At 52.2% G+C, this 27,829-nt stretch overlaps 6 protein-coding genes across 7 annotated transcripts in view; 2 read left to right on the top strand and 4 right to left on the bottom strand.

The window, feature by feature from the left end:
- Window positions 1-27,829, top strand: part of LOC101730917 (gastrula zinc finger protein XlCGF57.1-like) — a 66,659-nt gene that overhangs the window by 28,992 nt on the left and 9,838 nt on the right. The gene's annotated exons all lie outside the window — the stretch shown is intronic.
- On the bottom strand, window positions 5,413-11,149 carry LOC100487319 (gastrula zinc finger protein XlCGF57.1-like). Its single transcript, XM_031904233.1, has 4 exons — window positions 10,708-11,149; window positions 9,568-9,681; window positions 7,794-7,928; window positions 5,413-7,177 (listed from the first exon to the last, which is right to left on the bottom strand). Exons 2-4 carry the CDS (start codon window positions 9,668-9,670, stop codon window positions 5,625-5,627), a joined length of 1,791 nt encoding a protein of 596 aa, XP_031760093.1. The 5' UTR covers window positions 9,671-9,681; window positions 10,708-11,149; the 3' UTR covers window positions 5,413-5,624.
- LOC101734900 (histone H2A type 1) lies at window positions 11,706-12,204 on the bottom strand. Its single transcript, XM_004919026.3, has one exon. It carries the CDS (start codon window positions 12,154-12,156, stop codon window positions 11,764-11,766), a length of 393 nt encoding a protein of 130 aa, XP_004919083.1. The 5' UTR covers window positions 12,157-12,204; the 3' UTR covers window positions 11,706-11,763.
- Window positions 12,352-12,960, top strand: LOC100485134 (histone H2B 1.1-like). Its single transcript, XM_018095116.2, has one exon. It carries the CDS (start codon window positions 12,565-12,567, stop codon window positions 12,943-12,945), a length of 381 nt encoding a protein of 126 aa, XP_017950605.1. The 5' UTR covers window positions 12,352-12,564; the 3' UTR covers window positions 12,946-12,960.
- LOC116411631 (histone H3) lies at window positions 15,292-15,771 on the bottom strand. The gene has a single exon (XM_031904318.1). It carries the CDS (start codon window positions 15,754-15,756, stop codon window positions 15,346-15,348), a length of 411 nt encoding a protein of 136 aa, XP_031760178.1. The 5' UTR covers window positions 15,757-15,771; the 3' UTR covers window positions 15,292-15,345.
- On the bottom strand, window positions 16,698-17,391 carry LOC116411628 (histone H1B-like). Of its 2 annotated transcripts, XM_031904314.1 has the most exons (2): window positions 16,828-17,390; window positions 16,698-16,788 (listed from the first exon to the last, which is right to left on the bottom strand). In XM_031904314.1, the coding sequence occupies exons 1-2, from the start codon at window positions 17,371-17,373 to the stop codon at window positions 16,738-16,740; spliced, it is 597 nt and encodes a 198-aa protein (XP_031760174.1). In that variant the 5' UTR covers window positions 17,374-17,390; the 3' UTR covers window positions 16,698-16,737. The 2 variants fall into 2 exon arrangements, with proteins under 2 accessions (XP_031760174.1, XP_031760173.1); XM_031904313.1 differs by having other exon boundaries at window positions 16,698-17,391.

Consider the following 27,829-nt stretch of genomic DNA (forward strand, 5'->3'; position numbering starts at 1 on the left):
AATATAATAGGGGAAAGCACCCCCCTATACTCATGGGCCAGCCCAATGCGGAATATAATAGGGGAAAGCACCCTCCTATACTCATGGGCCAGCCCAATGCGGAATATAATAGGGGAAAGCACCCTCCTATACTCATGGGCCAGCCCAATGCGGAATATAATAGGGGAAAGCACCCTCCTATACTCATGGGCCAGCCCAATGCGGAATATAATAGGGGAAAGCACCCTCCTATACTCATGGGCCAGCCCAATGCGGAATATAATAGGGGAAAGCACCCTCCTATACTCATGGGCCAGCCCAATGCGGAATATAATAGGGGAAAGCACCCTCCTATACTCATGGGCCAGCCCAATGCGGAATATAATAGGGGAAAGCACCCTCCTATACTCATGGGCCAGCCCAATGCGGAATATAATAGGGGAAAGCACCCTCCTATACTCATGGGCCAGCCCAATGCGGAATTGACTTTATTGCAGCCGCCAATCACCAGCCCTGCATTTTAGTACCATCTTGTTTCTGCTATAGGACAAATAGTATTACTCCCCTCACAAAGCAAAGGGTAATAACCTGCCTCTTCTAAGTTTAAAGGAGACATATTGGATAAATGGGAAACCCCTAACCCTGTAGGCAATTATGAATAATATCCGGTGCTGGTTTCCCTTTGGGCTAAACATTAACCCTATCAGTAACAATGGCCCCTTTATTGGAGCTCCCTATAGATCCTCTCAGGTCCCTGTCTGGGTTTCACATGAGGGGTGGGCGTGTCCTAACGGTCCCTGCCAGAAGCACAGTAGGAGGGGGAGAGCCAATCACAGCCCTGCACTCACACAGGCACAGACAGGCTTCAGTTCCCTATCAGGTCAGCCTAGCTGCTGATTGGTTCCTATCCTACAGTGCCGCCGGCCCCCTGCACAGCCTGGGAAAGGAGGCAGCAGGAAGTGGCACAGATGGGCGGGGCTAGTGGGGTTTGGGGGAATTTCTCAATAAATCAGTCAGAAACACAACTTTAAGCACAATCCTTCTATATCTAGAGGAGTATAATTCCCTGGTACATTCATAATGTTTATAGGATATGTCTCCTTTAAAGCAGGGACCCCAGCCTTTTTTTACTCAGATGTAAGAATTGTTGGGGAGCCACACAAGAAAAAGTTCCTTGGGGGTGCCAGGGGCTGTGATTGGCTATTTGGTAGCCCAATGTGGACTACTGGCCCCCAGGAGGCTGTGCTTGGGGTAAAACTGTGTCTCTGTGTCCAAAACTTACCCCCAAGCCAGAGATGTAAATATAGGCACCTGCTGTGGGGAGACTGGGAGCAACATTATAGGGTGTTTCCCCCGAGCCGCTGGTTGGGGATCACTGACCCACGGCATGGGCAACTTTTGCCTCCCCAAAGAGGTTACTGGGGAGTGGGGAAACAAAGCGCTGCAGGTCATACCCAATATAGCCGGCCCTTGGATTAAATGTCTGCGTAGTTTGGATGAAGGGCAGTTCTGTGTAGCCATGCCCAGCTGGGGAGGCCCCGCTACTAGAAAGGTTAAATGCTGAGTGTATCCTTGAAGGACAGAAAATAATGCAGAGTGTGGGATTGTGGTGCACTTGTGGCTTTTTCCTGGCCTTAGCGCAGGGGCTTCTCTATAGGCGGGGGCTGCACGGGGCTCTCTATAGGCGGGGGCTGCACGGGCTTCTCTATAGGCGGGGGCTGCACGGGCCTCTCTATAGGCGGGGGCTGCACGGGCCTCTCTATAGGCGGGGGCTGCACGGCCTCTCTATAGGCGGGGGCTGCACGGGCCTCTCTATAGGCGGGGGCTGCACCGGGCCTCTCTATAGGCGGGGGCTGCACGGGCCTCTCTATAGGCGGGGGCTGCACGGGCCTCTCTATAGGCGGGGGCTGCACGGGCCTCTCTATAGGCGGGGGCTGCACGGGGCTCTCTATAGGCGGGGGCTGCACGGGCCTCTCTATAGGCGGGGGCTGCACGGGGCTCTCTATAGGCGGGGGCTGCACGGGCCTCTCTATAGGCGGGGGCTGCACGGGGCTCTCTATAGGCGGGGGCTGCACGGGCCTCTCTATAGGCGGGGGCTGCACGGGCTTCTCTATAGGCGGGGGCTGCACGGGCCTCTCTATAGGCGGGGGCTGCACGGGGCTCTCTATAGGCGGGGGCTGCACGGGGCTCTCTATAGGCGGGGGCTGCACGGGGCTCTCTATAGGCGGGGGCTGCACGGGCTTCTCTATAGGCGGGGGCTGCACGGGCTTCTCTATAGGCGGGGGCTGCACGGGGCTCTCTATAGGCGGGGGCTGCACGGGCTTCTCTATAGGCGGGGGCTGCACGGGCCTCTCTATAGGCGGGGGCTGCACGGGCCTCTCTATAGGCGGGGGCTGCACGGGCCTCTCTATAGGCGGGGGCTGCACGGCCTCTCTATAGGCGGGGGGCTGCACGGGGCTCTCTATAGGCGGGGGGCTGCACGGGCCTCTCTATAGGCGGGGGCTGCACGGGCCTCTCTATAGGCGGGGGGCTGCACGGGCTTCTCTATAGGCGGGGGCTGCACGGGCCTCTCTATAGGCGGGGGCTGCACGGGCCTCTCTATAGGCGGGGGCTGCACGGGCCTCTCTATAGGCGGGGGCTGCACGGGCTTCTCTATAGGCGGGGGCTGCACGGGCTTCTCTATAGGCGGGGGCTGCACGGGCTTCTCTATAGGCGGGGGCTGCACGGGCCTCTCTATAGGCGGGGGCTGCACGGGCTTCTCTATAGGCGGGGGCTGCACGGGCTTCTCTATAGGCGGGGGCTGCGTGAGGCTCTCTATAGGCGGGGGCTGCACGGGCTTCTCTATAGGCGGGGGCTGCACGGGCTTCTCTATAGGCGGGGGCTGCACGGGCTTCTCTATAGGCGGGGGCTGCACGGGGCTCTCTATAGGCGGGGGCTGCACGGGCTTCTCTATAGGCGGGGGCTGCACGGGCTTCTCTATAGGCGGGGGCTGCACGGGCCTCTCTATAGGCGGGGGCTGCACGGGCCTCTCTATAGGCGGGGGCTGCACGGGCTTCTCTATAGGCGGGGGCTGCACGGGCTTCACTATAGGCGGGGGCTGCGTGGGGCTGCACGGGCTTCTCTATAGGCGGGGGCTGCACGGGCCTCTCTATAGGCGGGGGCTGCACGGGGCTCTCTATAGGCGGGGGCTGCACGGGGCTCTCTATAGGCGGGGGCTGCACGGGCTTCTCTATAGGCGGGGGCTGCACGGGCTTCTCTATAGGCGGGGGCTGCACGGGCCTCTCTATAGGCGGGGGCTGCACGGGCCTCTCTATAGGCGGGGGCTGCACGGGCCTCTCTATACGCGGGGGCTGCACGGGCCTCTCTATAGGCGGGGGCTGCACGGGCCTCTCTATAGGCGGGGGCTGCACGGGCCTCTCTATAGGCGGGGGCTGCACGGGCCTCTCTATAGGCGGGGGCTGCACGGGCCTCTCTATAGGCGGGGGCTGCACGGGCTTCTCTATAGGCGGGGGCTGCACGGGCTTCTCTATAGGCGGGGGCTGCACGGGGCTCTCTATAGGCGGGGGCTGCACGGGCTTCTCTATAGGCGGGGGCTGCACGGGCTTCTCTATAGGCGGGGGCTGCACGGGCTTCTCTATAGGCGGGGGCTGCACGGGCTTCTCTATAGGCGGGGGCTGCACGGGCCTCTCTATAGGCGGGGGCTGCACGGGCCTCTCTATAGGCGGGGGCTGCACGGGCCTCTCTATACGCGGGGGCTGCACGGGCCTCTCTATAGGCGGGGGCTGCACGGGCCTCTCTATAGGCGGGGGCTGCACGGGCCTCTCTATAGGCGGGGGCTGCACGGGCCTCTCTATAGGCGGGGGCTGCACGGGCCTCTCTATAGGCGGGGGCTGCACGGGCTTCTCTATAGGCGGGGGCTGCACGGGCTTCTCTATAGGCGGGGGCTGCACGGGGCTCTCTATAGGCGGGGGCTGCACGGGCTTCTCTATAGGCGGGGGCTGCACGGGCTTCTCTATAGGCGGGGGCTGCACGGGCTTCTCTATAGGCGGGGGCTGCACGGGCTTCTCTATAGGCGGGGGCTGCATGGGCCTCTAAAGGAAAGATCTCTTACTTTTAACAGTGACCCCTATTGGAGCCCCTAATAGACCTGACCTGTGTCTGTTACAAATGAGTGGTGGGCGTGTCCTAATGGTCTGCCCCTATTAATTCAATGCTCCAGAAGGAAAAAAATAAATAATTTCCTATTCAAACTGACCTATGCTTTATTTATAATTAGCAAAGTACAAAAAGAAGAAAATCTTTATTTTTTATCTAAAAAAAAGATGTGTTAGTCAGCTGAACGGCGCTTCTTTCCAGATTTGCCCCCAGGAATGTAGTATTAAGCGCAGAGCTACGTGGGGGCCATTGCATCAGTCTAGTGACACCCCCTGTGTAAGTGAATCTCTTTCAGTACAGTGGTATCTTCTCCAGTCTCAGACAGGGATGGACCTGCTCATTCCATTTATCTATTTTCTTTTTTGGGAGGGGGGGTGTCACTGTCTCTATGGGTGCTGTAAGGCCAGCGGATAGAGGGAAGGGCACTAATGGAGCAAATACTTTACGGTTTGATCTCACTCCCTGACGAGGGTAAATAAAAACAGTGTGTGCATCAGGGAGAATGGGCCCTTCTGCTCTCCCTCCCCAACCAGTGACCTCCCGACACTCCGCTAGGGCTTCTTTCTGAGAGATCGGCTATAGTCTAGTTACTGTCTCTCTGATATAGTGTTCTTTAAAGTGTCCCCTATGTGTAGGCATCAAGGTCTATAAAGTGCTAATAACATTAAACACTGCGGCTTCCCTATAGATCCGCTCGGGTCTGTGTCTATTCCAAGTGCCTACTGGGTGTGTCCTAACGGCCCACAAGCATAGAAGAATATCTCCCCTTTAAACTGGGGCTGGAAATTGTAGTGCTCGGCCGCTAGAACCCACAGAAAATAGAGTTTTGCCGATTTAAAATCCAAAGTAAAACAATTCTAACATATATTAAAGGATGGCAAAAAGGAGGATCAATATGTCTACTGCCATCTTTTCATTGAATATAAAAGCCCTCTTCCCCCCCAGGTCTTCTCCACAACAGCTAAAGCCAGAGAGTGTCAGCTCCTAGGGGCACATTTACTAATCCACGAACGTCCGAAAGCATCCGAATGCGTTTTTTTCGTAATGATCAGTATTTTCGCGATTTTTTTTCGTCACCGTTACGACTTCATCGTATATTTTTCGCGACTTTTTCGTCGCCGTCACGAAACATTCGGATTGGGTTTTCCGTAATACGAAAAAATTGCGATGGCGCCAAAATAATCGCGCAAAATACGATAAAGTCGCGCCGGCGCCGAAAAAGTCGCGACAAATACGAAACAATGAAAAAAAATCGCAAAATTTTCGTTTCCAATCTGTTTTTTTCCCATTCGGGATTCGGATTCGGGGATTAGTAAATGTGCCCCTGTTTCCTGCCTCTCAGTAGCACCCCATTTTATATTTAGATACCACTTGTACGTTTGTGATTGGCACAATAGGGCATGTGGGGTATCAGGAAGGCTGGGGAACAACGGCTTTACTGCGCCCTTTACGTCACAGATGCGTTTCCCCGCATTCTGCATGTATTAAGTTTATTTTGCGTGAGTCTTTTGGTGTCGCAGAAGGATACTCTTTTGGGAGAAGCACCCGCCACATTCTGCACAGATAAAAGGTTTCTCTCCCGTGTGAACCCTCTGGTGCCTGACAAGTATCCCGCTGGCAGAGAAGCATTTGCCACATTCTGTACATGCAAATGGTTTCTCCCCTGTGTGAGTTTTCCGATGGCCCTGAAGGATGCTCTTTCGGGAGAAGCTCTTGCCGCATTCTGTGCAAGTGAATGGTTTCTCCCCGGTGTGAACCATCTGATGGTTGCGAAGATCAGCTCTGATGGAAAAGCCTTTCCCGCACGTGGCGCATAGGAAAGATCTCTCCCCCGAGTGAATCTGCCAGTGCCTGAGAAGTTTGTTCTTTTCCGTGAATCTTCGCCCGCATTCTGTGCACGAGAAAGGTTTATCCCCTGTGTGAGTTTTCTGATGCCCTTGAAGGTTGCTCTTTCGTGCAAACCTTTTCCCACATTCGGAGCACGCGAATGGCTTTTCTCCTGTGTGAGTCACTTGATGAGTCTGAAGATGAACCTTGAGAGAAAAGCTTTTCCCACAGATCGTGCACGTGAAAGGTTTCTCTCCTGTGTGAACTCTCCAGTGTTTCAGGAGTTTGCTCTTTTCAGAGAAGCTTTTGCCACATTCGATACAGGCGAATGGTTTCTCTCCGGTATGAATCATCTGGTGGCTCATAAGGCTAATCTTGTGAAAAAAGCTCTTCCCACATGTAGTGCACGTGTAAGGTTTCACCCCTGAGTGGATTTTCCGGTGACTGTAAATGTGGCTCTTCTGAGAGAAACTTTTCCCACAGTCTGTACATTTGTAAGGTTTATCCCCTGTGTGAGTTTGTTTGTGGATCTGAAGATAATGCTTGCGAGAGAAGCTCTTCCCGCATTCTGTGCAGGTGTATGGTTTCTCCCCTGTGTGGATCATCTGATGGTTCATAAGGCTGCACTTATGAGAGAAGCTTTTCCCACAAACTATACACAAAAAACATTTCTCCCCTGTGTGAATTTTTTGGTGACTGCAAAGATGGCTCTTCTGAGAGAAGTATTTCCCGCATTCTATGCACATGAATGGTTTCTCCCCAGTGTGAATAGCCTGGTGTTTGACAAGGGTGATCTTCTGAGTGAAGTTCTTCCCGCATTCTGCGCATGTGAATGGTTTCTCCCCTGTGTGAGTTTTCTGATGCCGTTGGAGATGGGTCTTTTGAGAGAAACATTTCCCACATTCTGGGCACGAGAAAGGTTTCTCTCCTGTGTGAATTTGCTGGTGGTTGTGAGAAGCACAAAGGTGAGTGAGAAGATCACTACTGGCTGAGAAACATTTCCCACATTTGCTGCAGATAAAACCGGATCCGTTAGCACTTGCTGAGTCATCCTCATCTCTTGTTCCAGACTCTGCTCTAGTCTGTACTCTGTCCCCTAGAATTACTTCACTCGCCTCCGACCACTCCTTTAACCTTTCCAAGGAATCCTCATGTTCCTCTTCTTGTGAGCCCCGCAAGTCTATCCAGGTTCTGGTTTCATCAGGCAAACGGCTGGCTAAGGAAAGATAAGGCAAGTATCAGAACTGAAATTAGAATTATCTTACAGCTGCATTATGGGAAACTTATTAGAACTGGGCATGCTGGGCAATAGTTAACAGGTCTCTTTCATGACTAAAAAAATATACCAAACTGAAATGTATTCAGCTAGAACTTCTTGTGCACGTGGTACTGGGGGAGCTGCTATGCACACACACTCTCTGCACGTGTCAGACCCCCAGTACTTCTATCCTCACTAGAAGCCCCTTGAGACCCGAGCACCAAACAAAACGCGCTGTGCATGAAGCATTATGTGTGAAAGCAAAATGAAGAACTTCCTCTCCAACACCTCTCTGTGCCCGTAGTTTTGCTTTCTGGTACCTGGAATCACTACCCCAGTAACAGTAACCAAGTTACTGTTAAGGGGGACATATTGTGAGAAAAACAAATATATGAATATAAATATATGAAAAAGTACCGTTTCAGGCTAATTTTATTGAGAAATTTCTCCAACCCCTCCCCCCCCCACACACAATTCTTCTCTGTGTTGTTGGGGTCTTGTTTGCTTCTACAAAGTTTAAAAAAAAAAAAAAAAAGGCATGAATATCCATGAAACTGAAAGAAAAATTCCTTACCCCCAACGGCCAAGATTTCCATTGGGTTCAGATCATCTTCAGACTCAGGCTCTTCTTCCTTTATCTTTATCTGTAATATTTCCAATTCCTCTTCAGGGGAAGCTGCCAGTAAGGGAGAGACAGGGCCGTGTAAAGCTTGGAGTAAGGGAGAGACAGGACCGTGTAAAGCTGGGAGTAAGGGAGAGACAGGGCCGCGTAAAGCTGGGAGTAAGGGAGAGACAGGGCCGCGTAAAGCTGGGAGTAAGGGAGAGACAGGGCCGCGTAAAGCTGGGAGTAAGGGAGAGACAGGGCCGTGTAAAGCTGGGAGTAAGGGAGAGACAGGGCCGTGTAAAGCTGGGAGTAAGGGAGAGACAGGGCCGTGTAAAGCTGGGAGTAAGGGAGAGACAGGGCCGTGTAAAGCTGGGAGTAAGGGAGAGACAGGGCCGTGTAAAGCTGGGAGTAAGGGAGAGACATGGCCGTGTAAAGCTGGGAGTAAGGGAGAGACAGGGCCGTGTAAAGCTGGGAGTAAGGGAGAGACAGGGCCGTGTAAAGCTGGGAGTAAGGGAGAGACAGGGCCGTGTAAAGCTGGGAGTAAGGGAGAGACAGGGCCGTGTAAAGCTGGGAGTAAGGAAGAGACAGGGCCGTGTAAAGCTGGGAGTAAGGGAGAGACAGGGGCGTGTAAAGCTGGGAGTAAGGGAGAGACAGGGCCGTGTAAAGCTGGGAGTAAGGGAGAGACAGGGCCGTGTAAAGCTGGGAGTAAGGGAGAGACAGGGCCGTGTAAAGCTGGGAGTAAGGGAGAGACAGGGCCGTGTAAAGCTGCCAGTAAGGGAGAGACAGGGCGGTGTAAAGCTGGGAGTAAGGGAGAGACAGGGCTGTGTAAAGCTGGGAGTAAGGGAGAGACAGGGCCGTGTAAAGCTGCCAGTAAGGGAGAGACAGGGCCGTGTAAAGCTGGGAGTAAGGGAGAGACAGGGCGGTGTAAAGCTGGGAGTAAGGGAGAGACAGGGCCGTGTAAAGCTGGGAGTAAGGGAGAGACAGGGCCGTGTAAAGCTGCCAGTAAGGGAGAGACAGGGCGGTGTAAAGCTGGGAGTAAGGAAGAGACAGGGCCGCGTAAAGCTGGGAGTAAGGGAGAGACAGGGCCGCGTAAAGCTGGGAGTAAGGGAGAGACAGGGCCGTGTAAAGCTGCCAGTAAGGGAGAGACAGGGCGGTGTAAAGCTGGGAGTAAGGGAGAGACAGGGCCGTGTAAAGCTGGGAGTAAGGGAGAGACAGGGCCGTGTAAAGCTGGGAGTAAGGGAGAGACAGGGCCGTGTAAAGCTGGGAGTAAGGGAGAGACAGGGCCGTGTAAAGCTGGGAGTAAGGGAGAGACAGGGCCGTGTAAAGCTGCCAGTAAGGGAGAGACAGGGCCGTGTAAACCTGGGAGTAAGGGAGAGACAGGGCCGTGTAAAGCTGGGAGTAAGGGAGAGACAGGAACGTGTAAAGCTGGGAGTAAGGGAGAGACAGGAACGTGTAAAGCTGGGAGTAAGGGAGAGACAGGGCCGCGTAAAGCTGGGAGTAAAGATGGCCATACACTTAAAAATCCAGCCATTTGGGAGGTTGCCTAACAAGCGGATCTTTCCCCAGTAAACCCATATTGATCAGATAAGGGAGTGCCTTGTGTTAGATCAGAAATACTTCATACAGGCTTTATAGGGGTTATAGGCAAATCTTTTTAAGAAACAGAAGCTGCTCATTCTTCTGGCACCTAATGAGCCTCAGGCACAGCTGTACCTTACCACCCCTCTGAATTCAAATAACTCACCGGCCCCAGAATCTGAATCCACTTCTCTCTTGATTGCAGGCAGAGGCTCCTCAGTGTCCGACTCTTCATTCTCCCATTTCCCCTCTAACCTCCTTGGTTCCATCTCTGGAGAACCTGACAGCAAGGAACAGAAACCCACCATATAAAGCTGCCTGTGGGGCTGCGCTTGGGCCCCCCCTCTGATATTAGTGCAATAAATACATGTTGTACAGGGAGGGGTTTATCCAATCAGTAAACTGCCCCTCTCTATCAGCCCCTGCAGCGGGATTAACCCCCAGTCCCACAGCCGCCCCTCTCTATCAGCCCCTGCAGCGGGATTAACCCCCAGTCCCACAGCCGCCCCTCTCTATCAGCCCCTGCAGCGGGATTAACCCCCAGTCCCACAGCCGCCCCTCTCTATCGGCCCCTGCAGCGGGATTAACCCCCAGTCCCACAGCCGCCCCTCTCTATCGGCCCCTGCAGCGGGATTAACCCCCAGTCCCACAGCCGCCCCTCTCTATTGGCCCCTGCAGCAGGATTAACCCCCAGTCCCACAGCCGCCCCTCTCTATCAGCCCCTGCAGCGGGATTAACCCCCAGTCCCACAGCCGCCCCTCTCTATTGGCCCCTGCAGCAGGATTAACCCCCAGTCCCACAGCCGCCCCTCTCTATCGGCCCCTGCAGCGGGATTAACCCCCAGTCCCACAGCCGCCCCTCTCTATCGGCCCCTGCAGCGGGATTAACCCCCAGTCCCACAGCCGCCCCTCTCTATCGGCCCCTGCAGCGGGATTAACCCCCAGTCCCACAGCCGCCCCTCTCTATCAGCCCCTGCAGCGGGATTAACCCCCAGTCCCACAGCCGCCCCTCTCTATCAGCCCCTGCAGCGGGATTAACCCCCAGTCCCACAGCCGCCCCTCTCTATCAGCCCCTGCAGCGGGATTAACCCCCAGTCCCACAGCCGCCCCTCTCTATTGGCCCCTGCAGCGGGATTAACCCCCAGTCCCACAGCCGCCCCTCTCTATCAGCCCCTGCAGCGGGATTAACCCCCAGTCCCACAGCCGCCCCTCTCTATCGGCCCCTGCAGCGGGATTAACCCCCAGTCCCACAGACAGTGCAGGGAGGAGGAGGAGGAGGAGGAGGAGGAGGAGGGAAAAGCACTTACCCAGTAGCCCAGGCTGGAGATGTGAGTGCAGGGGAGGGACAATGTCAGGGACACAGGGGAAGGGAGTAGCAGGACACAATTCCTCACATCTCAGCTTTCTATGCTGCTCTGTATTCAGGCCAGGATAGCATTGATAACTTTCAGACCGCCCCTTGGGGAGGTACTTCCGTCCCCTGTAGATGATGTAGCACGTTGGGTCGCTCCCTTAGGCTCAGTACCAATTAAAAAGCTGCTTTTATTCCACACTTGTCTCTACTAGAGAGTGGCGTCGCCATTTTATTGGTGGGCACAGCCGCTGGGTTGTTTTGTTAGTTCTGACAGGAATATAGAGAAGCCAGAGAGCATTGTGGGACTGTCAAACCCAAGCGGTGTCCACTCCCGTAGGAACACAAATATAAACAAACTGTGTCTAAAAGGCACCGTGTTATAAAGGGCATTGAGGTTTGTCTGTGAGAGGGGTAACGGGTCACATTCAGTTAGAATTGTGTCACAGGGGTTTCCCCAGCCCGACTCCTCCCCTTATCCAGACTCCTCCCCTCATGTCTGTGCCAATTAGCTAGTTGCAGCTGTAGGGGCTGCCTGGGGATCAGCACTCGGTCCCTGTGAGTTACTGTATCTGTGGGATCTATAGACTGTTTGCTTCAAGATCCAACAGAGACCCACTGCCCCCTTTGCACATAAGGGTCCGGGAGCAGCGAGCCGGGGGGGGCAGAAGGTCTGCGGGTGATTTAAAGGGGTAGTTCGTTCTAAGCAACTTTTACATTGGTCTTCAGTATTTATTTTTTTATAGTTTAATTATAACACTTTACAGCTTTCAAATGGGGGTCACTGACCCCGGCAGCCAAACCCCATTGCTCTGTGAGGCTCCAGTTTTATGGTTATTACTCCAGAGAGGGAGTTGAGACTTCAGCGCTTTTATAGTCCTAAAGTCAAACGAAAAGCAACGTTACACCGCCCATTCCTACACTTGTGTCACACAGCCGTGTTTAGATAATGTGAGTGGCTCTGAGAAGAGCCTTTGGGTTATTTGATGCTTAGAGTTCATCGTTCGGAGCGTTACTTGCCCTTGGCCGGCTTGGAGCTCTCGGCTTTCTTGGGCAGCAGCACGGACTGGATGTTGGGCAGGACCCCGCCCTGAGCGATAGTCACCCCTCCGAGCAGTTTGTTCAGCTCCTCATCGTTGCGCACAGCGAGCTGCAGGTGCCTGGGGATGATGCGGGTCTTCTTGTTATCCCGGGCAGCGTTCCCGGCCAACTCCAGGATCTCAGCGGTCAGGTACTCGAGTACTGCGGCCAGATAGACCGGAGCTCCGGCTCCCACCCGCTCGGCATAATTGCCTTTCCTCAGCAAGCGGTGAACACGGCCAACTGGGAACTGCAGCCCAGCCCGGGATGAGCGGGTCTTGGCCTTAGCCCGAACCTTGCCGCCTTGTTTGCCTCTGCCGGACATGATCCCCAATACAACTCAGCTACAAAGAAATAGAAGAATGTAGCGTTCTTACGCCAGGTACTGGGTTTAGTAGGCAGCGCAGGACACACCTCTCTTCTCTAATTGGGTGAATTCTGGTTCAGCCAATCATAGTTGGGGTTTTAGGAAGCGCCAATAACTTGCTCTAAGCGCATTCATCCTTTTTCTTTTTTGTCATGTAAGTTCGATTGCAGCCAATCACACAGACGCTTTCTGGAACACCAATCCGTAGCTGTAGATGGGAGGGTTTATGCCATGTGACACAAACCGACCAGTTACAGACGCAGGTTCCGAGTTCCCTTATTTGCAGGGGAGGGCTATAAAAGCAGCAGCCCGGGAAAAGGAGGAAACAGTTTTCTCGTATATCAGAAAGCGTAAGGATAGTTGATCATGCCTGAACCAGCCAAGTCCGCTCCAGCCGCGAAGAAAGGCTCCAAGAAAGCGGTGACCAAGACCCAGAAGAAAGATGGGAAGAAGCGCAGGAAGACGAGGAAGGAGAGTTACGCCATTTACGTGTACAAGGTGCTGAAGCAGGTGCACCCCGATACCGGCATCTCCTCCAAGGCCATGAGCATCATGAACTCCTTTGTCAACGATGTGTTTGAGCGCATCGCAGGGGAAGCCTCCCGCCTGGCTCATTACAACAAGCGCTCCACCATCACCTCCCGGGAGATCCAGACCGCGGTCCGCCTGCTGCTGCCTGGGGAGCTGGCCAAGCACGCCGTGTCCGAGGGCACCAAGGCTGTCACCAAGTACACCAGCGCCAAGTAACTGCTGCCCCATCTCCTGCCCTACTCCCAGCAACACAAAGGCTCTTCTCAGAGCCACACACCCCCTCCCTATAAGATCTGTACCTTGTTGGTTTACTGTCTTACACTAATGTAAAACGTTTCATGGCCTGATGGTCTTTTAACGGGATAGATGTTGCTTACTAATTACCCAGTGTTTGTCCAAATCCCCAGAAGTGTATCGGTACAACTCTATTTTTACTCGACAGATTTTTACGTGTAAACGTTAGCGAATTCTGTAGTGATCGATACAGTATCTAAGGCTCAAATTGAGAGAATTGGTTACGTTATTACTGGATTCTCCATTGTTGCAGTTCAGAACCTGCGATTAAAATCATGTGGCAGATTCATTTCTCCGTCCAATTAGGTCACACGGAGATCTCTATAACCGGAGCGGTGTCTGACCGTACGGATTATTATGGCGGGAGCCTGGGGCAGTGTGAAAAGGTCTCTGGATCCCTGAGAGGCAGATAATATACTGAAATCATTGTGAGCGGGATTTTCTGGACACTATTTCCTTACGCGCAATAAGGTACAATATAAACTCTTTTCTCCTGTGGAACTTTGTTTGCGCTGATATTTTGGCGGGTGTCAAAATCAGCCAACAACGGATTCGCAGACTTGCCAGTAAATCGCCCAAGGAACTGAAATTTAAATAAACCAATTACAGAGGTGCCGGGCTGTGTGGGGAAAGTCCCCGGATCCGTGAGGCGGATAATGTGCTGAGACAGCGAGAGGAATATTGTGAGCGACATTTCTAGACAGGTAACCGCCATTATGACATCCTTACGCGCTATAAGGTACAATATGAAATATACTCGACGCCACTTTCTTTCTCCCTGTGGAACTTTATTTGATTTCTGATATTTTGCCGACCAAATTAAAACCAACAATGGTTTCTAAAATGTATTAAAAATACCGTAGTAAACCAACTAAGGCGCTAAATAAACCAGTAACAAAGCTTAATTTTTGGCGGGATGTAGCTGTCTGCTGAGTTCGGTGTAGTTAATAGATTCCTATTGGTTACTAGGAACTGAGGCCACAAATCGTCATTTTAGCCCCACCCATTATTTCAGTTCCCTCTCAGGTTCTGTCCATATGTATATAAGGGCCCGCTGGAAGGCAAATACTTTAGTTTACCTTCTGCGGTGAATAGAGAGAGATATGTCTGGACGCGGCAAAGGCGGGAAGGGTTTGGGGAAAGGAGGCGCCAAGCGGCACAGGAAGGTACTGCGGGATAACATCCAGGGCATCACCAAGCCCGCCATCCGCCGCCTGGCACGGAGAGGGGGAGTCAAGCGCATCTCTGGCCTCATCTATGAGGAGACTCGTGGGGTCCTCAAGGTTTTCCTGGAGAATGTCATCCGGGACGCCGTCACCTACACCGAGCACGCCAAGAGGAAGACCGTTACCGCCATGGATGTGGTGTACGCTCTCAAGCGCCAGGGCCGCACTCTCTACGGCTTCGGGGGCTGAATCTGCTCATAAACCGATATAAACCCAAAGGCTCTTCTCAGAGCCGCCACATGGTCGCTAAGAGTTGGAACAACTAGGCTTATTCAGTCCGTGGACACTTCCACTGACATACGGAACCATAGTTTGGTCAGTATCCTGCCCCGTCGGAGTGATATAAAGTATCGCAGGGGGAAATTAATAATTAGCGATCTGAGAATGAATCGGTTGGTAATTCCCTCTCAAAAGTCTTCGCCCTGTGTCTCTTTCATTCTCCCGGGACTTTGGCTTGAACAAAAATGAAATCTTCTTATAGTTGTCCCTGGGCAAAATAGGTGGGTGTTTGGGCCGGGGGGGTAGCTCTAGGGGCACAATGGTGCTGGGGAGGCACAGACCGGGTGTCAGTGCGAGGGAACCGACTGTGTTGGCTCAGGCCCCGCTGATTCTCACACTGTTGCCCTGTGGCACTGTTGCCCTGTAGCACATTCTCCCTCCCGCGGCTGATAAACTTCCTACATTGCAGTAAAGCGCACTTGGGCCCCTCAGGGCGATAACACCTAGAAACAGTGGTCTCCCCCGCCCCCCTCAGCTTGGGGGCTGATTATGGAACCAAAGCCCCTTTATATAGAGGGAAATGCGGATATTAAACGGGAGTCAGTGGATAATCTGGGATATCTCTGTTAATCCGCAGCAGGAACCCCCCCGGCCCTACTAGTTACTTATACAGGAGGGGGCTCCCGGGTATAACAGTTGTATGAGCCGTGGGTTTGGCTCCTGTCCCTCAAAGGTTTCCGTGTAATCTGCCAAATGCCTGAATCCTACCGCAGTCACCTTCCCTCCCTACCGGCTCCTCATGTTCAGCTGATTTGATTGGGGATTTGGTGGCTCTGAAAAGAGCCTTTGTGCTGCTGGGAGGCTGTGCGGGTTGGATCTAAGCCCTCTCGCCTCGGATCCTGCGGGCCAGCTGGATGTCCTTGGGCATGATGGTGACCCTCTTGGCGTGGATGGCGCACAGGTTGGTGTCCTCAAAGAGACCGACCAGATAAGCCTCGCTGGCCTCCTGCAGAGCCATGACGGCTGAGCTCTGGAAGCGCAGGTCGGTCTTGAAGTCCTGAGCGATCTCCCGGACCAGGCGCTGGAAAGGCAGTTTGCGGATGAGCAGCTCGGTGGATTTCTGGTAGCGGCGGATCTCCCGGAGAGCGACTGTGCCGGGCCGGTAACGGTGAGGTTTCTTGACTCCGCCGGTGGCCGGGGCGCTCTTCCTGGCTGCCTTGGTGGCGAGCTGCTTGCGGGGAGCTTTCCCTCCGGTGGATTTGCGGGCAGTTTGCTTAGTACGGGCCATTCTGCACAACTCCGCGCTTCAAGTCACTAATAAAAATATAAACCAGAGAACCCTCTATATATTGGCGCTACTACTTTATGATTGGCTGATCATAACGCGTTCATACATCCTCCAACAAATCAGCTTCATTTTAAGAAATCCCGCCTCAACGCTACTGTGCTATTGGTCAGTTTTAATAGAATCGCGCCTTTGTTTGGGTCAGAGAAACCCGTTAGTGATTTGAGACATCCCGCCAAAATGTTCTTGATTCAGTATAACCTGCTAAGGGGACGGAGCCTATAGAGCCATAATTTTGGACTTTATGTTTTGTTGCAATTTAGTGCTGAGCCCAATGCACATTTTCACCACAATTCCTGGCAGCGATGCCGCTAATTAACCCAGTTATCAGTAAGGGAACCCCGTGTAACAAACTGTCAGTTTCCCGCACTATAACAGCCGCTCCCCGTTTTATTCCCCGGGTTCCACCTGAATCCGCTCAGCCGGGAGACAAGGGCTGAAACCAAAACCCATGGAAATGAATATTTGCTAAATGAAGCTGTAAAACCGCGAATCACCACTAGGTGCCGCCCTGTCACTAACTGTGCACTCAGCGCTGGGTTACAGATCCGGTCTGTAGTTCGTTTTGGACGGATCTCCCCCCGGCTGAATCTCTATTTGTGGCAGGGAACACGGACGCGGGCGTTGCTCCCTTATTTTGTTTCTCTCCCGTGTAATGTAATGAGGGATCAGCCCAGAGGATATAAAATGATCCCTCGGAGTAAATATAATGGGGAATTGTACAACCCGTGTGAGGGCGGGACTAGACCGTAGGGCCCATGGCCGGTACCAGTTGGCCCACTGGGTGGGACAGGGGCTCTGCCCGAACTGAACACCCCGGCATATTACAGTAACGCAGTCGCACAGATATCGGCTCTTTTGCTGGGGGAGGTGGGGGCTCTGAAAAGAGCCTTTGGTGCAAAGCGCTGGGGCCCCGGGGCCACATTACTTCTTAGGAGCGGCCTTCTTTGCTTTAGCCGCTTTGGGTTTGGCGGCCTTTTTAGCCGGGCTCTTGGCAGCTTTGGGCTTGGCGGCCTTTTTAGCCGGGCTCTTGGCCACCTTCTTGGGTTTGGCAGCTTTGGGCTTCTTTGCCGGTTTCTTCACCTTCTTGGGGCTCTTTGCTGCTGCCGAGACCTTCTTGGGCATTTTAGGGGACTTGGGCGCCTTCTTTGCCGCCGCCGCTGGTTTCTTGGCTTTGGGAGCCGCTGGCTTCTTCTTGGCCGCCTTCTCCTTACTCTCCAGCGGCTTCTTGTTCAGCTTGAAGGATCCGGAGGCTCCGCTCCCCTTGACTTGGGTGAGAGTCCCCTTAGTGACCAAGGCCTTGAGAGCCAGCTTGAGGCGGCTGTTGTTCCTCTCCACATCGTAGCCTCCGGCAGCCAGAGCCTTCTTGAGAGCGGCCAGGGACACCCCGCTGCGCTCCTTAGAGGCGGACACGGCTTTCACGATGAGCTCGGCCGCGCTGGGCCCGGAGGGTTTCTTGGCTTTGGCGCCTCCCGCTGCCGCCTTCTTGGGCTGCTTCTTCTTCTTGGCGGCTTCAGCCGGGGGAGGGGCCGGAGCGGTCTCAGCTGCAGTCTCTGCCATTCTCTCTCAGTTTGTAAAGGTAATTTTGATCGGATCTCCCGAAACCTCCTTATATTCAGCCTTTCTTTTCCCTGATTGGTCAACTGGCAACATCAAGTATGCCTCCTATTGGGTGGTGTTATAGCCCCGCCTATTATTTTTTACCTCCTTTCAAACCCGTAAAACTGACGCCTCTGTGTTTCTTCATCTTGAAAACATATTTTTTATTATTCCTTCCGATGATAAATATCGCACAGTCTGTAGCTGATCGGGTGCCACAGTAAGTTCCCTGCCCGGCAGTGGGATTATCTGGGAGGAATGTACGGAGGAGGAGCAGAATAGCGCCGGGGGATTCAGACTCCCAGGGATCGGGCACATTCTCCCCGTAGGGTTCGGGTTCTGCCGCCGATTCCCCGAGAAACAAGGGCCCCGGGTATAATATGGGCGGGGGGGCGGGTATAAAGGGAATGGGCGGGGCTGGGAATCCCAGACAAGTAGCACAGTACAGGGGCCTTTGGGCCCTCGGCTGCAGCATTCAGGGAAGGGCCACACTGAGTGCGGGGCATTTAGTTCTGAGTCCGTGCCGGATACTGATCAGTTGGGGGTTTATGTGCCGGGGAGAAGGGAACATGAGCGGCACTGAGTGTGAGTGAGGGAGAGAGGGGGCTGTATGTGCAGGGGGGGGGGGGGGTATTGGGTTCCCAGACGAGAGAGGGATAAGGGCAGATACTTTTATTCCCAAGAAGACAAGAGCCTGAGGCCGGTACCTCCCTGGCAGAGTAGCCCGGGGAGTTGCAGTGTTGGCAGAAGGTGCGCACTAGGGAGCCCCCTGGAACTAAATGATCCGTGTTTAGTGAGGGGAATTGAGGGTCTTTTCCCATACGGACTCGGCCGCTGTGAGAAGCTGTTGGGCCATAAAATCTGTTCCTATACCCATGGCGCTTATCTACTGGGACTTACTGGGAGCGGGAATGGGCTGCCCGAACCCCTGAATTTAGCCCAGTAACCGTCAGTGGAGACGGAAAGTTATGGACTAAATAAGCAAATTGTAGCCAAACGCATAATAAAGTCCTTGGCAGCAGTTACATGAAACAACGCTGAATTACAAGTTATGAACGGAACAGAAAGGGAAGGAATTAATCCTAGGGCAGTTTCTAAGGAGAAAATAAAGATATAAATCACCATCGGTAGGTACAGCTATTAGGGAGTGAGTGGGCGGCTCTGAGAAGAGCCTTTGTGTTTATATCGGTTTATGAGCAGATTCAGCCCCCGAAGCCGTAGAGAGTGCGGCCCTGGCGCTTGAGAGCGTACACCACATCCATGGCGGTAACGGTCTTCCTCTTGGCGTGCTCGGTGTAGGTGACGGCGTCCCGGATGACATTCTCCAGGAAAACCTTGAGGACCCCCCCGAGTCTCCTCATAGATGAGGCCAGAGATGCGCTTGACTCCCCCTCTCCGTGCCAGGCGGCGGATGGCGGGCTTGGTGATGCCCTGGATGTTATCCCGCAGTACCTTCCTGTGCCGCTTGGCGCCTCCTTTCCCCAAACCCTTCCCGCCTTTGCCGCGTCCGGACATATCTCTCTCTCTATTCACCGCAGAAGGTAAACTAAAATATTTGCCTTCCAGCGGGCCCTTATATACATATGGACAGAACCTGAGAGGGAACTGAAATAATGGGTGGGGCTTTAATGACGATTTGTGGCCTCAGTTCCTAGTAACCAATAGGAATCTATTAACTACACCGAACTCAGCAGACAGCTACATCCCGCCAAAAATTAAGCTTTGTTACTGGTTTATTTAGCGCCTTAGTTGGTTTACTACGGTATTTTTAATACATTTTTGAAACCATTGTTGGTTTTAATTTGGTCGGCAAAATATCAGAAATCAAATAAAGTTCCACAGGGAGAAAGAAAGTGGCGTCGAGTATATTTCATATTGTACCTTATAGCGCGTAAGGATGTCATAATGGCGGTTACCTGTCTAGAAATGTCGCTCACAATATTCCTCTCGCTGTCTCAGCACATTATCCGCCTCACGGATCCGGGGACTTTCCCCACACAGCCCGGCACCTCTGTGCCCCCGGCCCATAACAATCCGTACGGTCAGATAGGGCTTTCCCTGTGCGAGTCCCGTACCGTCAGGCATCTGTTATCTGAAATCCGCCACTTTATTCCTCTCAGGTTCTGAGCAGTCACACTATATACAGGTAACTGGTTACGGTATTAATCTCTATTTTCCAAATGAACTGCCCAGTTACAGCGCCCCCATCAGGAAACAACCCAAAGGCCCCCACACCGGCTAAAGAGAGCTGCCTGGCACAGATACGGGATGGGGAGGAGATATTATATACTCATATAGGGACAGTTTATTACTAAATACAGAAGTCACAGGGCCAATGAGGGAGCAGCACCACTAACCCCCAGTAAATACACCCAGAGCGCACAGACTGGGGATCCTTAATCCTTATTAGTGGAATAATACAACATACTAACCCTACAGGCGGCTTTTTGTGGGGTTTGTATGTTTTTGATAATACTTTTTGAATAATAAAAATTTGATTTTTTTTTTCTTTTGAGCTTTTGTGTTGAGTCTGGGATACGTTTGATATATACACTGGACTCTAACAGGCAGGATGGGCTTTCACTACATGAAAAGATCAAGAGGAAGGTAGTGCAACTACAACTCACTGCTGTGTGCAAAATAAGTAGATAAAAGGACACCAGAAGGTTCTTGCAGAAAACTCAAACTAAACTGGTTTAATTGTCCAAGACAAATGATCCCCAGGGTAATGCAGTAATACTCACAATGCAGATGTAGAGAAATGGATTGGCAGGTTCAATGCAGAGCAAGCAATGTACAGAGGCTCCACTGTGGGGAGTAGTCTGGGTAGCAACAAAGGCCTTAGGGTTCTACCTCTAGTGGCCCAGCCAACTTGAATCAGGGAAAAGTCTAAGCCTGAATTCCCTGTCGCTACTGCTGTCCCTTCACTAAAGCAGCAGAGCCTGTAAAGGAGACTACTCCCAGCTGTCTCTCATAGTTGGAGCCAGAAACTGCTCTTTCTAACTAAAACTGTGACTGTCTCACTTTCCTAGAAAGTGCTATTATATATATATATATATCCTGCACTTACTAATCTTCATTCATGGGGTCTCTGCACCCCGACTTCTCCAAAGGTAATGATCCCTCTGGGGTAAAAAGTGGCCATGTTAATCCCAGGCTCAGTTGTACACCCACCTGGTTCAACAGATGCAGCCAAGGAGGAAGGTCCACCCCTTTGCTAAACACTAGTGATGGGCGAAGTGTTTCGCCAGGCATGGATTCGCGGCGAATTTCCATGTTTCCCCATTGGCGGATTGTTTTGCGAAACGAAAAAGAAAATCGCAGCTGAAAAATTCGCTGCACATCCAAAAATAATGCAGAAATAATAGCTGCGGGCGACAAAATAATAGTCGCCGGCTGCAATTTTTTTTGCTGCACGACATTTTCGCTGTTTCGCGAATTTTTCACCATTTCACGGATCTTTTGATACATTCGCAAATTTTTCGGCGAAATGGAACAGATTCGCTCATCACTACTAAACACTATGTTAGAGTGAGAAAGGGAGTGGCCTGCCTATGAGCCAATAATATAGAAAATGTAAATAGGAAAATCTGTTACATAGGTTTATGCCCAGTAACAATCAAATAAGGAAGTGTAGGGTTTAAAGGAGACATATTGGATAAATGGGAAAACCCCTAACCCTGTAGGCAATTATGAATAATATCCGGTGCTGGTTTCCCTTTGGGCTAAACATTAACCCTATCTGTAACAATGGCCCCTTTATTGGAGCTCCCTATAGATCCTCTCAGGTCCCTGTCTGGGTTTCACATGAGGGGTGGGCGTGTCCTAACGGTCCCTGCCAGAAGCACAGTAGGAGGGGGAGAGCCAATCACAGCCCTGCAGTCACACAAGTACAGACAGGCTTCAGTTCCCTATCAGGTCAGCCTAGCTGCTGATTGGTTCCTATCCTACAGTGCAGGGTACGGAGGGCCGCCGGCCCCCCAGCTCATCCAGAGAATTCAGCCAACAGGAAGTGGAACAGATGGGCGGGGCTAGTGGGGTTTAGGGGGAATTTCTCAATAAATCAGTCAGAAACACAACTGTAGGGACCCATAGGGTTAAATGGCCCCTATGGCTTTAAATCCCTACAGGTTCAGTTCCCTTAGTTGCTGGGCAGAAGGGAATGTATCTAAGTGAGTTCATTAACATGTGTGCTATTGGTTAGAAGGTATAGTGACCACATCCTGCCTGACTTTGGTATAGTGTTGGGAGAGGAGTGGCACCTTCCTGTTGTTTGCTTCCACCTTAGGGACAAGGTGTGTGTGTGCTGAGAGCCCAGGGCATGGGCCCAGGCCCAGTGAAGTCGGGGAACAGGGCCCCGTGAATGAGGCATTAGATAGAGGCAGGTGTAGCTCCCTTTATAGTACCCTCTAGGGGTGTAAGGCAGTTAGGGTTGGGCCCCCGTACCAGTACCACTCTAGGAGTGTAAGGCAGTTAGGGTTGGGCCCCCGTACCAGTACCACTCTAGGAGTGTAAGGCAGTTAGGGTTGGGCCCCCGTACCAGTACCACTCTAGGAGTGTAAGGCAGTTAGGGGTTGGGCCCCCGTACCAGTACCACTCTAGGGGTGTAAGGCAGTTAGGGTTGGGCCCCCGTACCAGTACCACTCTAGGGGTGTAAGGCAGTTAGGGTTGGGTCCCTGTACCAGTACCACTCTAGGGGTGTAAGGCAGTTAGGGTTGGGCCCCCGTACCAGTACCACTCTAGGGGTGTAAGGCAGTTAGGGTTGGGCCCCCGTACCAGTACCACTCTAGGAGTGTAAGGCAGTTAGGGTTGGGCCCCCGTACCAGTACCACTCTAGGAGTGTAAGGCAGTTAGGGTTGGGCCCCCGTACCAGTACCACTCTAGGGGTGTAAGGCAGTTAGGGTTGGGCCCCCGTACCAGTACCACTCTAGGGGTGTAAGGCAGTTAGGGTTGGGCCCCCGTACCAGTACCACTCTAGGAGTGTAAGGCAGTTAGGGTTGGGCCCCCGTACCAGTACCACTCTAGGAGTGTAAGGCAGTTAGGGTTGGGCCCCCGTACCAGTACCACTCTAGGAGTGTAAGGCAGTTAGGGTTGGGCCCCCGTACCAGTACCACTCTAGGAGTGTAAGGCAGTTAGGGTTGGGCCCCCGTACCAGTACCACTCTAGGGGTGTAAGGCAGTTAGGGCTGAGCTAGAATGAGCAGCATGAGCTCCTGCATAGGATTTGCAGTTTTTCTGGAGATAGTTCTCCCAGGCCACATTGCCTGTAGTGTAGGGATCCAAGTGAATAGGGAATCAGGATAGAGAATTCCCTGAGGGATCTGCTACAGGGTGTGTCACAGAGGTGAAGGGAGATTCCTGCCAGTCTGCCCGCAGGAGAGTGTCAGTCTGAATATACACTCGGTATGTGTTGCCTGTACCAATGGCCTCTGAAGCTGTATTGTGAGTAACCCTGTGGGTGTTCAATAAACACTTATCATTTTGTTATGTAACGCTTTTCTGACCCAATTTGGAATAAACCCAGGCTAGTAGTGAATAGAGAGCATGGGTTACATTTGCGACACTTAATACAAAGGGGTGAGCCTCCGCTATATGGGAGAATCAGGATGGAGCGAGGGTGTAGTAGGACTACAACTAGCTGAGGTGAGGTGTGCAAGTGGTAAAGATGGACGCCAGAGGATTCTTGCTGATCAACTATAGTACAAGTTTATTCAAGGCACAACCAAATAGTGCAGCAGGGTTATACTCACAGACACAGCAGTATATGATGGCACAGATAATACAGCAGATGTGACACTTTAGGCACAGAATAACCCACTTGGAGAATGCACAGAGGATTAGCTGACTTCAGGAATGGATGCCCTTTATCTGGAATGGATCCCTCCGGCCGACTATTGATCAGGGTGAGAAACTGCCTGAATACTATGTCTTAACCGCGGTCCTGCAGAAATGGCACACAAAGCCTGGGTAGACTAAACCCTTTTGTTACAACTCCTGGTTGGGGCTATTTACTGCCCTTACTAAATAGACTGACTACGATCACCACTCCTAGAGGGTGCTAATAACAAATCTGTCTGTGCTGGCTTTACCTCGTTCACGGGGCCCTGTCCCCGACTTATCACTAGGGTAGGTGGTCCCCTAGGGTACAAATGGCTTCTGGGCCTATGTTCTGGTCCAGGCTCAGTTGGGATCTGTCCAGAACACAGCATGCAGCCAAAAGAGGAAGCCACTTCCTTGAGCAAGACACTATATAGTCTGCCAAGGGGAGTGGTCAACCTGGGCTAAACCTATAGGGGGTAGCCTAATAACAGTAACCTGATATCAGAGGGCTCTGCCCTATAACAATACAGATTAGATAAAGATAGGGGATAACACCATAGGGAGCTTAACCCTATGGGTCCCTACATTCACCCCGGGGGAAAATCCCATCTGGTGAAGGGTATCCAAGCCAGCATGGGGTTTTCAGTGCATGTTCCTGTCGAACTTTGCCTTTGTCACCTCGTAGGAGACATAATATGCAGGATGAGGCTTATCTATCTTGCCTCCACTGGGGAGGTCCGAAAGCAGTGCAAAGTTCTTATCCTTCTCATACTTTCCACAGGATCTCACTCTGTGTTTTAGTATTGTGCGACCAAACCACCACTCCCGGGCAATGTTAGCCAGATAGTCAACATCCTGATGTCGTTTCTCTGGGGTCTTGGCAAGCAGCCCCCCAAATCCAATCTTCTCACGTCTGGAGATCTCACCATACAGCCACTCGTCTTAGTGCTTCTCCACCTCATCATAAACCCACTCTGGGGCGTAAGGCATGTAGAACTGCCAAAGTTCATACACTTTATTATTGATCAGTCTCTGGACCCGTCACACAACCCTATACCTCTCAGGGTCTGCACGGCCTGGAGCCACCCAGCATGTTTCTTCTTTGCTGAAAGTGTAGTGAGGTGGTGGAGTATTAGGCAAAACAATGGCACCTTCTGGCCTACTCTGAGGTGGCCTTAGAGGTGCAGGTCTCTCCTCTCTCTGTGGGACAGTCTCAGCAGTGCCCCCAAATACCATATTAGGCCAATCTGGCTTAGCACGGCGGCGATGTCCAGGGTATTCAGCTGGTATCCTGGACCCTGAGGATGAGGCAGCACTAGCCTGCTCTGGGGTTAAAGATCGTGCCCTCCCTCTGCCGGTGTAGAAACTTAAGCGTTCCGTTTTCTGGGATAACTCAGTGTCCCTTGTGGCCCTATTGTAAGGCCAAATGGCTTCTGATTTTGCCACTGAAGGGGGTGCTCCTTGCTCATCGTCACTGCTGGTAGGTGACAGTAGGGCATCCCCGGAAGATTCCGCTATTGGTGGGGTGGCAGGTCTAACCGGGCCTGCACTGGGGGTTGGCGTAGTAGGTGGAGGTGGCGGGCTTGCAACTGGTGAGGCGCCCTCTTTGCATAATGATGGGGACTCTATCCTCACAGTGGGCCCAACCCAGCAAGTGTTATTGCAGCCAGGGCATCTGGCTTGCACATCTCCCAGGGCCTGCTCGAATTCCTCATTACAGCAGCCACTATAGGGTACTAGCCAGGTCTCCCCTTCTTCCCCACTCTTTTGGCCGAAAGTACCCAGCCACACATACCTGTGCTGGGAACTAGGACATTGCATTGAGATTGCGCTGTCTGTGGCCTCCTGTTTTATTTTTACTGATTCAGGGATATCAGCCATTTCAATATTATGAAGGGAGTAAATCACCCCACAACCGCAGCAGTGAATATATGATTCCTTCTTTAGCTGGTCCCAAACCGCTATGGCGGCTCTTAGGCGACCTTTAGGATCAATGTCCAATATGCTCTAGGGCACTGATAAAGTCCAACTGCCCTGTCGGTATCTTACTCGCCGACTGGGTAAGTATGTAGAGTATTCCGCAGCCGCGGTTAGTACTCACTGTCAATGCTTTCCACTCCGATCAGTATCCCCAGGTCGCAGCCGCGAGTCCTGGTTCTCCCGGGGGGAACTTCCGCTGCCAATTCACCCTCCGGTGCAGCCGCTTAGGGAGGTAGGCAACGCGGGTATTATTGCTGTACAGTCCGGCCTTGGTTCCAGAACGCAGCCGCAGATCTGGTATAGCACGGACCTCTCCCTATGCGCAGATGTTACTGGTAGCAGTAGGGTACAATAGCAAAGGTATAAATGTGCTGTTGTCACAGTGGAAGCAGCCGCTATCCAAAGTTCAGCAAGAGCTCTCTCTCCACGCGTCAGTATGGCTCAAGTGAGAGGCATAAGATGGCCGCCGTGACGTCAAAGTCTCGGAAAATGGCCGACCAAATCTCACAAACAACTCCGCCTATCGCGTGATCTTGTAGAAAGAGCGCCAAAAATACAAGGGCGGTGACTGACAGTTCCGCCGGCCAATGGGATTACACGGGGGAATCCCCAAGCCCGAACCCACGGCCAATTAGTACTGTGCTTTTACGATCAGGACTGCCGGCGCCTTTTGCCTATCGCGTCCGGCAGTGCCTGTCAGCAAGTTTTAAAGCAACACACACACTTTTACTCAGCCCCTCAGGTAATGGCTCCGAAAATTTCAAAATAAATTTAACCCTTCGGGCCCCACGTTGGGCGCCATAAATGTAACGCTTTTCTGACCCAATTTGGAATAAACCCAGGCTAGTAGTGAATAGAGAGCATGGGTTACATTTGCGACACTTAATACAAAGGGGTGAGCCTCCGCTATATGGGAGAATCAGGAGGGAGCGAGGGTGTAGTGGAACTACAACTAGCTGAGGTGAGGTGTGCAAGTGGTAAAGATGGACGCCAGAGGATTCTTGCTGATCAACTATAGTACAAGTTTATTCAAGGCACAACCAAATAGTGCAGCAGGGTTATACTCACAGACACAGCAGTATATGATGGCACAGATAATACAGCAGATGTGACACTTTAGGCACAGAATAACCCACTTGGAGAATGCACAGAGGATTAGCTGACTTCAGGAATGGATGCCCTTTATCTGGAATGGATCCCTCCGGCCGACTATTGATCAGGGTGAGAAACTGCCTTAATACTACGTCTTAACCGCGGTCCTGCAGAAATGGCACACAAAGCCTGGGTAGACTAAACCCTTTTGTTACAACTCCTGGTTGGGGCTATTTACTGCCCTTACTAAATAGACTGACTACGATCACCACTCCTAGAGGGTGCTAATAACAAATCTGTCTGTGCTGGCTTTACCTCGTTCACGGGGCCCTATCCCCGACTTAGCACTAGGGTAGGTGGTCCCCTAGGGTACAAATGGCTTCTGGGCCTATGTTCTGGTCCAGGCTCAGTTGGGATCTGTCCAGAACACAGCATGCAGCCAAAAGAGGAAGCCACTTCCTTGAGCAAGACACTATATAGTCTGCCAAGGGGAGTGGTCAACCTGGGCTAAACCTATAGGGGGCAGCCTAATAACAGTAACCTGATATCAGAGGGCTCTGCCCTATAACAATACAGATTAGATAAAGATAGGGGATAACACCATAGGGAGCTTAACCCTATGGGTCCCTACAGTTATTTGCAAGAACCTCTGGCGCCCTCTGGTTTCATTTTTCTGCATAGCAGCAAGAGAGGTGTAGTTGCACAACCCCCTCACCTTCCTCTTCCACTTAGCGAAGGCCCATTCTGGGTAAGAGAGTGCAGTGTAACCAATGTTCTACTGGTACTAGTCTGGGAAAGCAGCTATTGAGCTGAAATAGAGGTTACACAACTTTAAGCACAATCCTTCTATATCTAGAGGAGTATAATTCCCTGGTACATTCATCATTTTTATAGGATATGTCTCCTTTAAAGCAATAGAGATTGTTAACCCTATAGGCCCCTACAGGCGCATTGTGGGGGCCATGGAATAACAAAATCAGTTTATTTTCTGCAGCTGAGTTGATGAAAGATCCAAGACTGGGAAACCCTGCACGGAGACAATTGGTTGCTAAGCAGAATATTGCACTTCCAGGCCTTGGCCGTTCCCCACTATAGCAAAAAAGGGAAAGTTGAGCTCACCGCTACATTTTTAATCCATTACATGGGGGTGCAATGAGGCTGTGACTATAAACTCATACAGACATAAGCAGGAGGGCCTCTGCACTCACTCTCATCTTTATCCATACCTCACTATGCCCTGACCACACTCCTTACTCTGCCCCAGCTGGGGGTATCTATGGGGAGTTCAATAAATTTGACATGGTTGATGGAAACTGAAAGCACCAGGACCCAGGTTGATAATGTTTCCATATGTGGGCAGCGTGCAGTGTGAGACAGGGGTGTCAGGGGCCCACGGAGGATACTGCCTGGGGGCCCCAAGTTCCATGTTCCTGCTCCCCCTTCCTCCTGTGCAATGTACAGCACTCCCCCCCCTGCAATTGGGGTGGGAGCACTGGTTTATGCATCAGGGCCGGAACTAGGGGTAG

Source organism: Xenopus tropicalis, chromosome 6, assembly GCF_000004195.4.
Source record: "Xenopus tropicalis strain Nigerian chromosome 6, UCB_Xtro_10.0, whole genome shotgun sequence".
Taxonomy (NCBI): domain Eukaryota; kingdom Metazoa; phylum Chordata; class Amphibia; order Anura; family Pipidae; genus Xenopus; species Xenopus tropicalis.

What these genes read in the sequence shown, in the direction of transcription:
- LOC116411628 (XM_031904313.1), bottom strand. Translation starts at nt 17,373, where the DNA reads ATGGCAGAGACTGCAGCTGAGACCGCTCCGGCCCCTCCCCCGGCTGAA.
- LOC100485134 (XM_018095116.2), top strand. Translation starts at nt 12,565, where the DNA reads ATGCCTGAACCAGCCAAGTCCGCTCCAGCCGCGAAGAAAGGCTCCAAG.
- LOC100487319 (XM_031904233.1), bottom strand. Translation starts at nt 9,670, where the DNA reads ATGGAACCAAGGAGGTTAGAGGGGAAATGGGAGAATGAAGAGTCGGAC. An exon ending in GGATTCAGATTCTGGGGCCG is followed by an intron (nt 7,929 to 9,567) that starts GTGAGTTATTTG and finishes CCTTACTCCAAG; the next exon opens with CTTTACACGGCCCTGTCTCT. An exon ending in GGAAATCTTGGCCGTTGGGG is followed by an intron (nt 7,178 to 7,793) that starts GTAAGGAATTTT and finishes ATCTTTCCTTAG; the next exon opens with CCAGCCGTTTGCCTGATGAA.
- LOC116411631 (XM_031904318.1), bottom strand. Translation starts at nt 15,756, where the DNA reads ATGGCCCGTACTAAGCAAACTGCCCGCAAATCCACCGGAGGGAAAGCT.
- LOC101734900 (XM_004919026.3), bottom strand. Translation starts at nt 12,156, where the DNA reads ATGTCCGGCAGAGGCAAACAAGGCGGCAAGGTTCGGGCTAAGGCCAAG.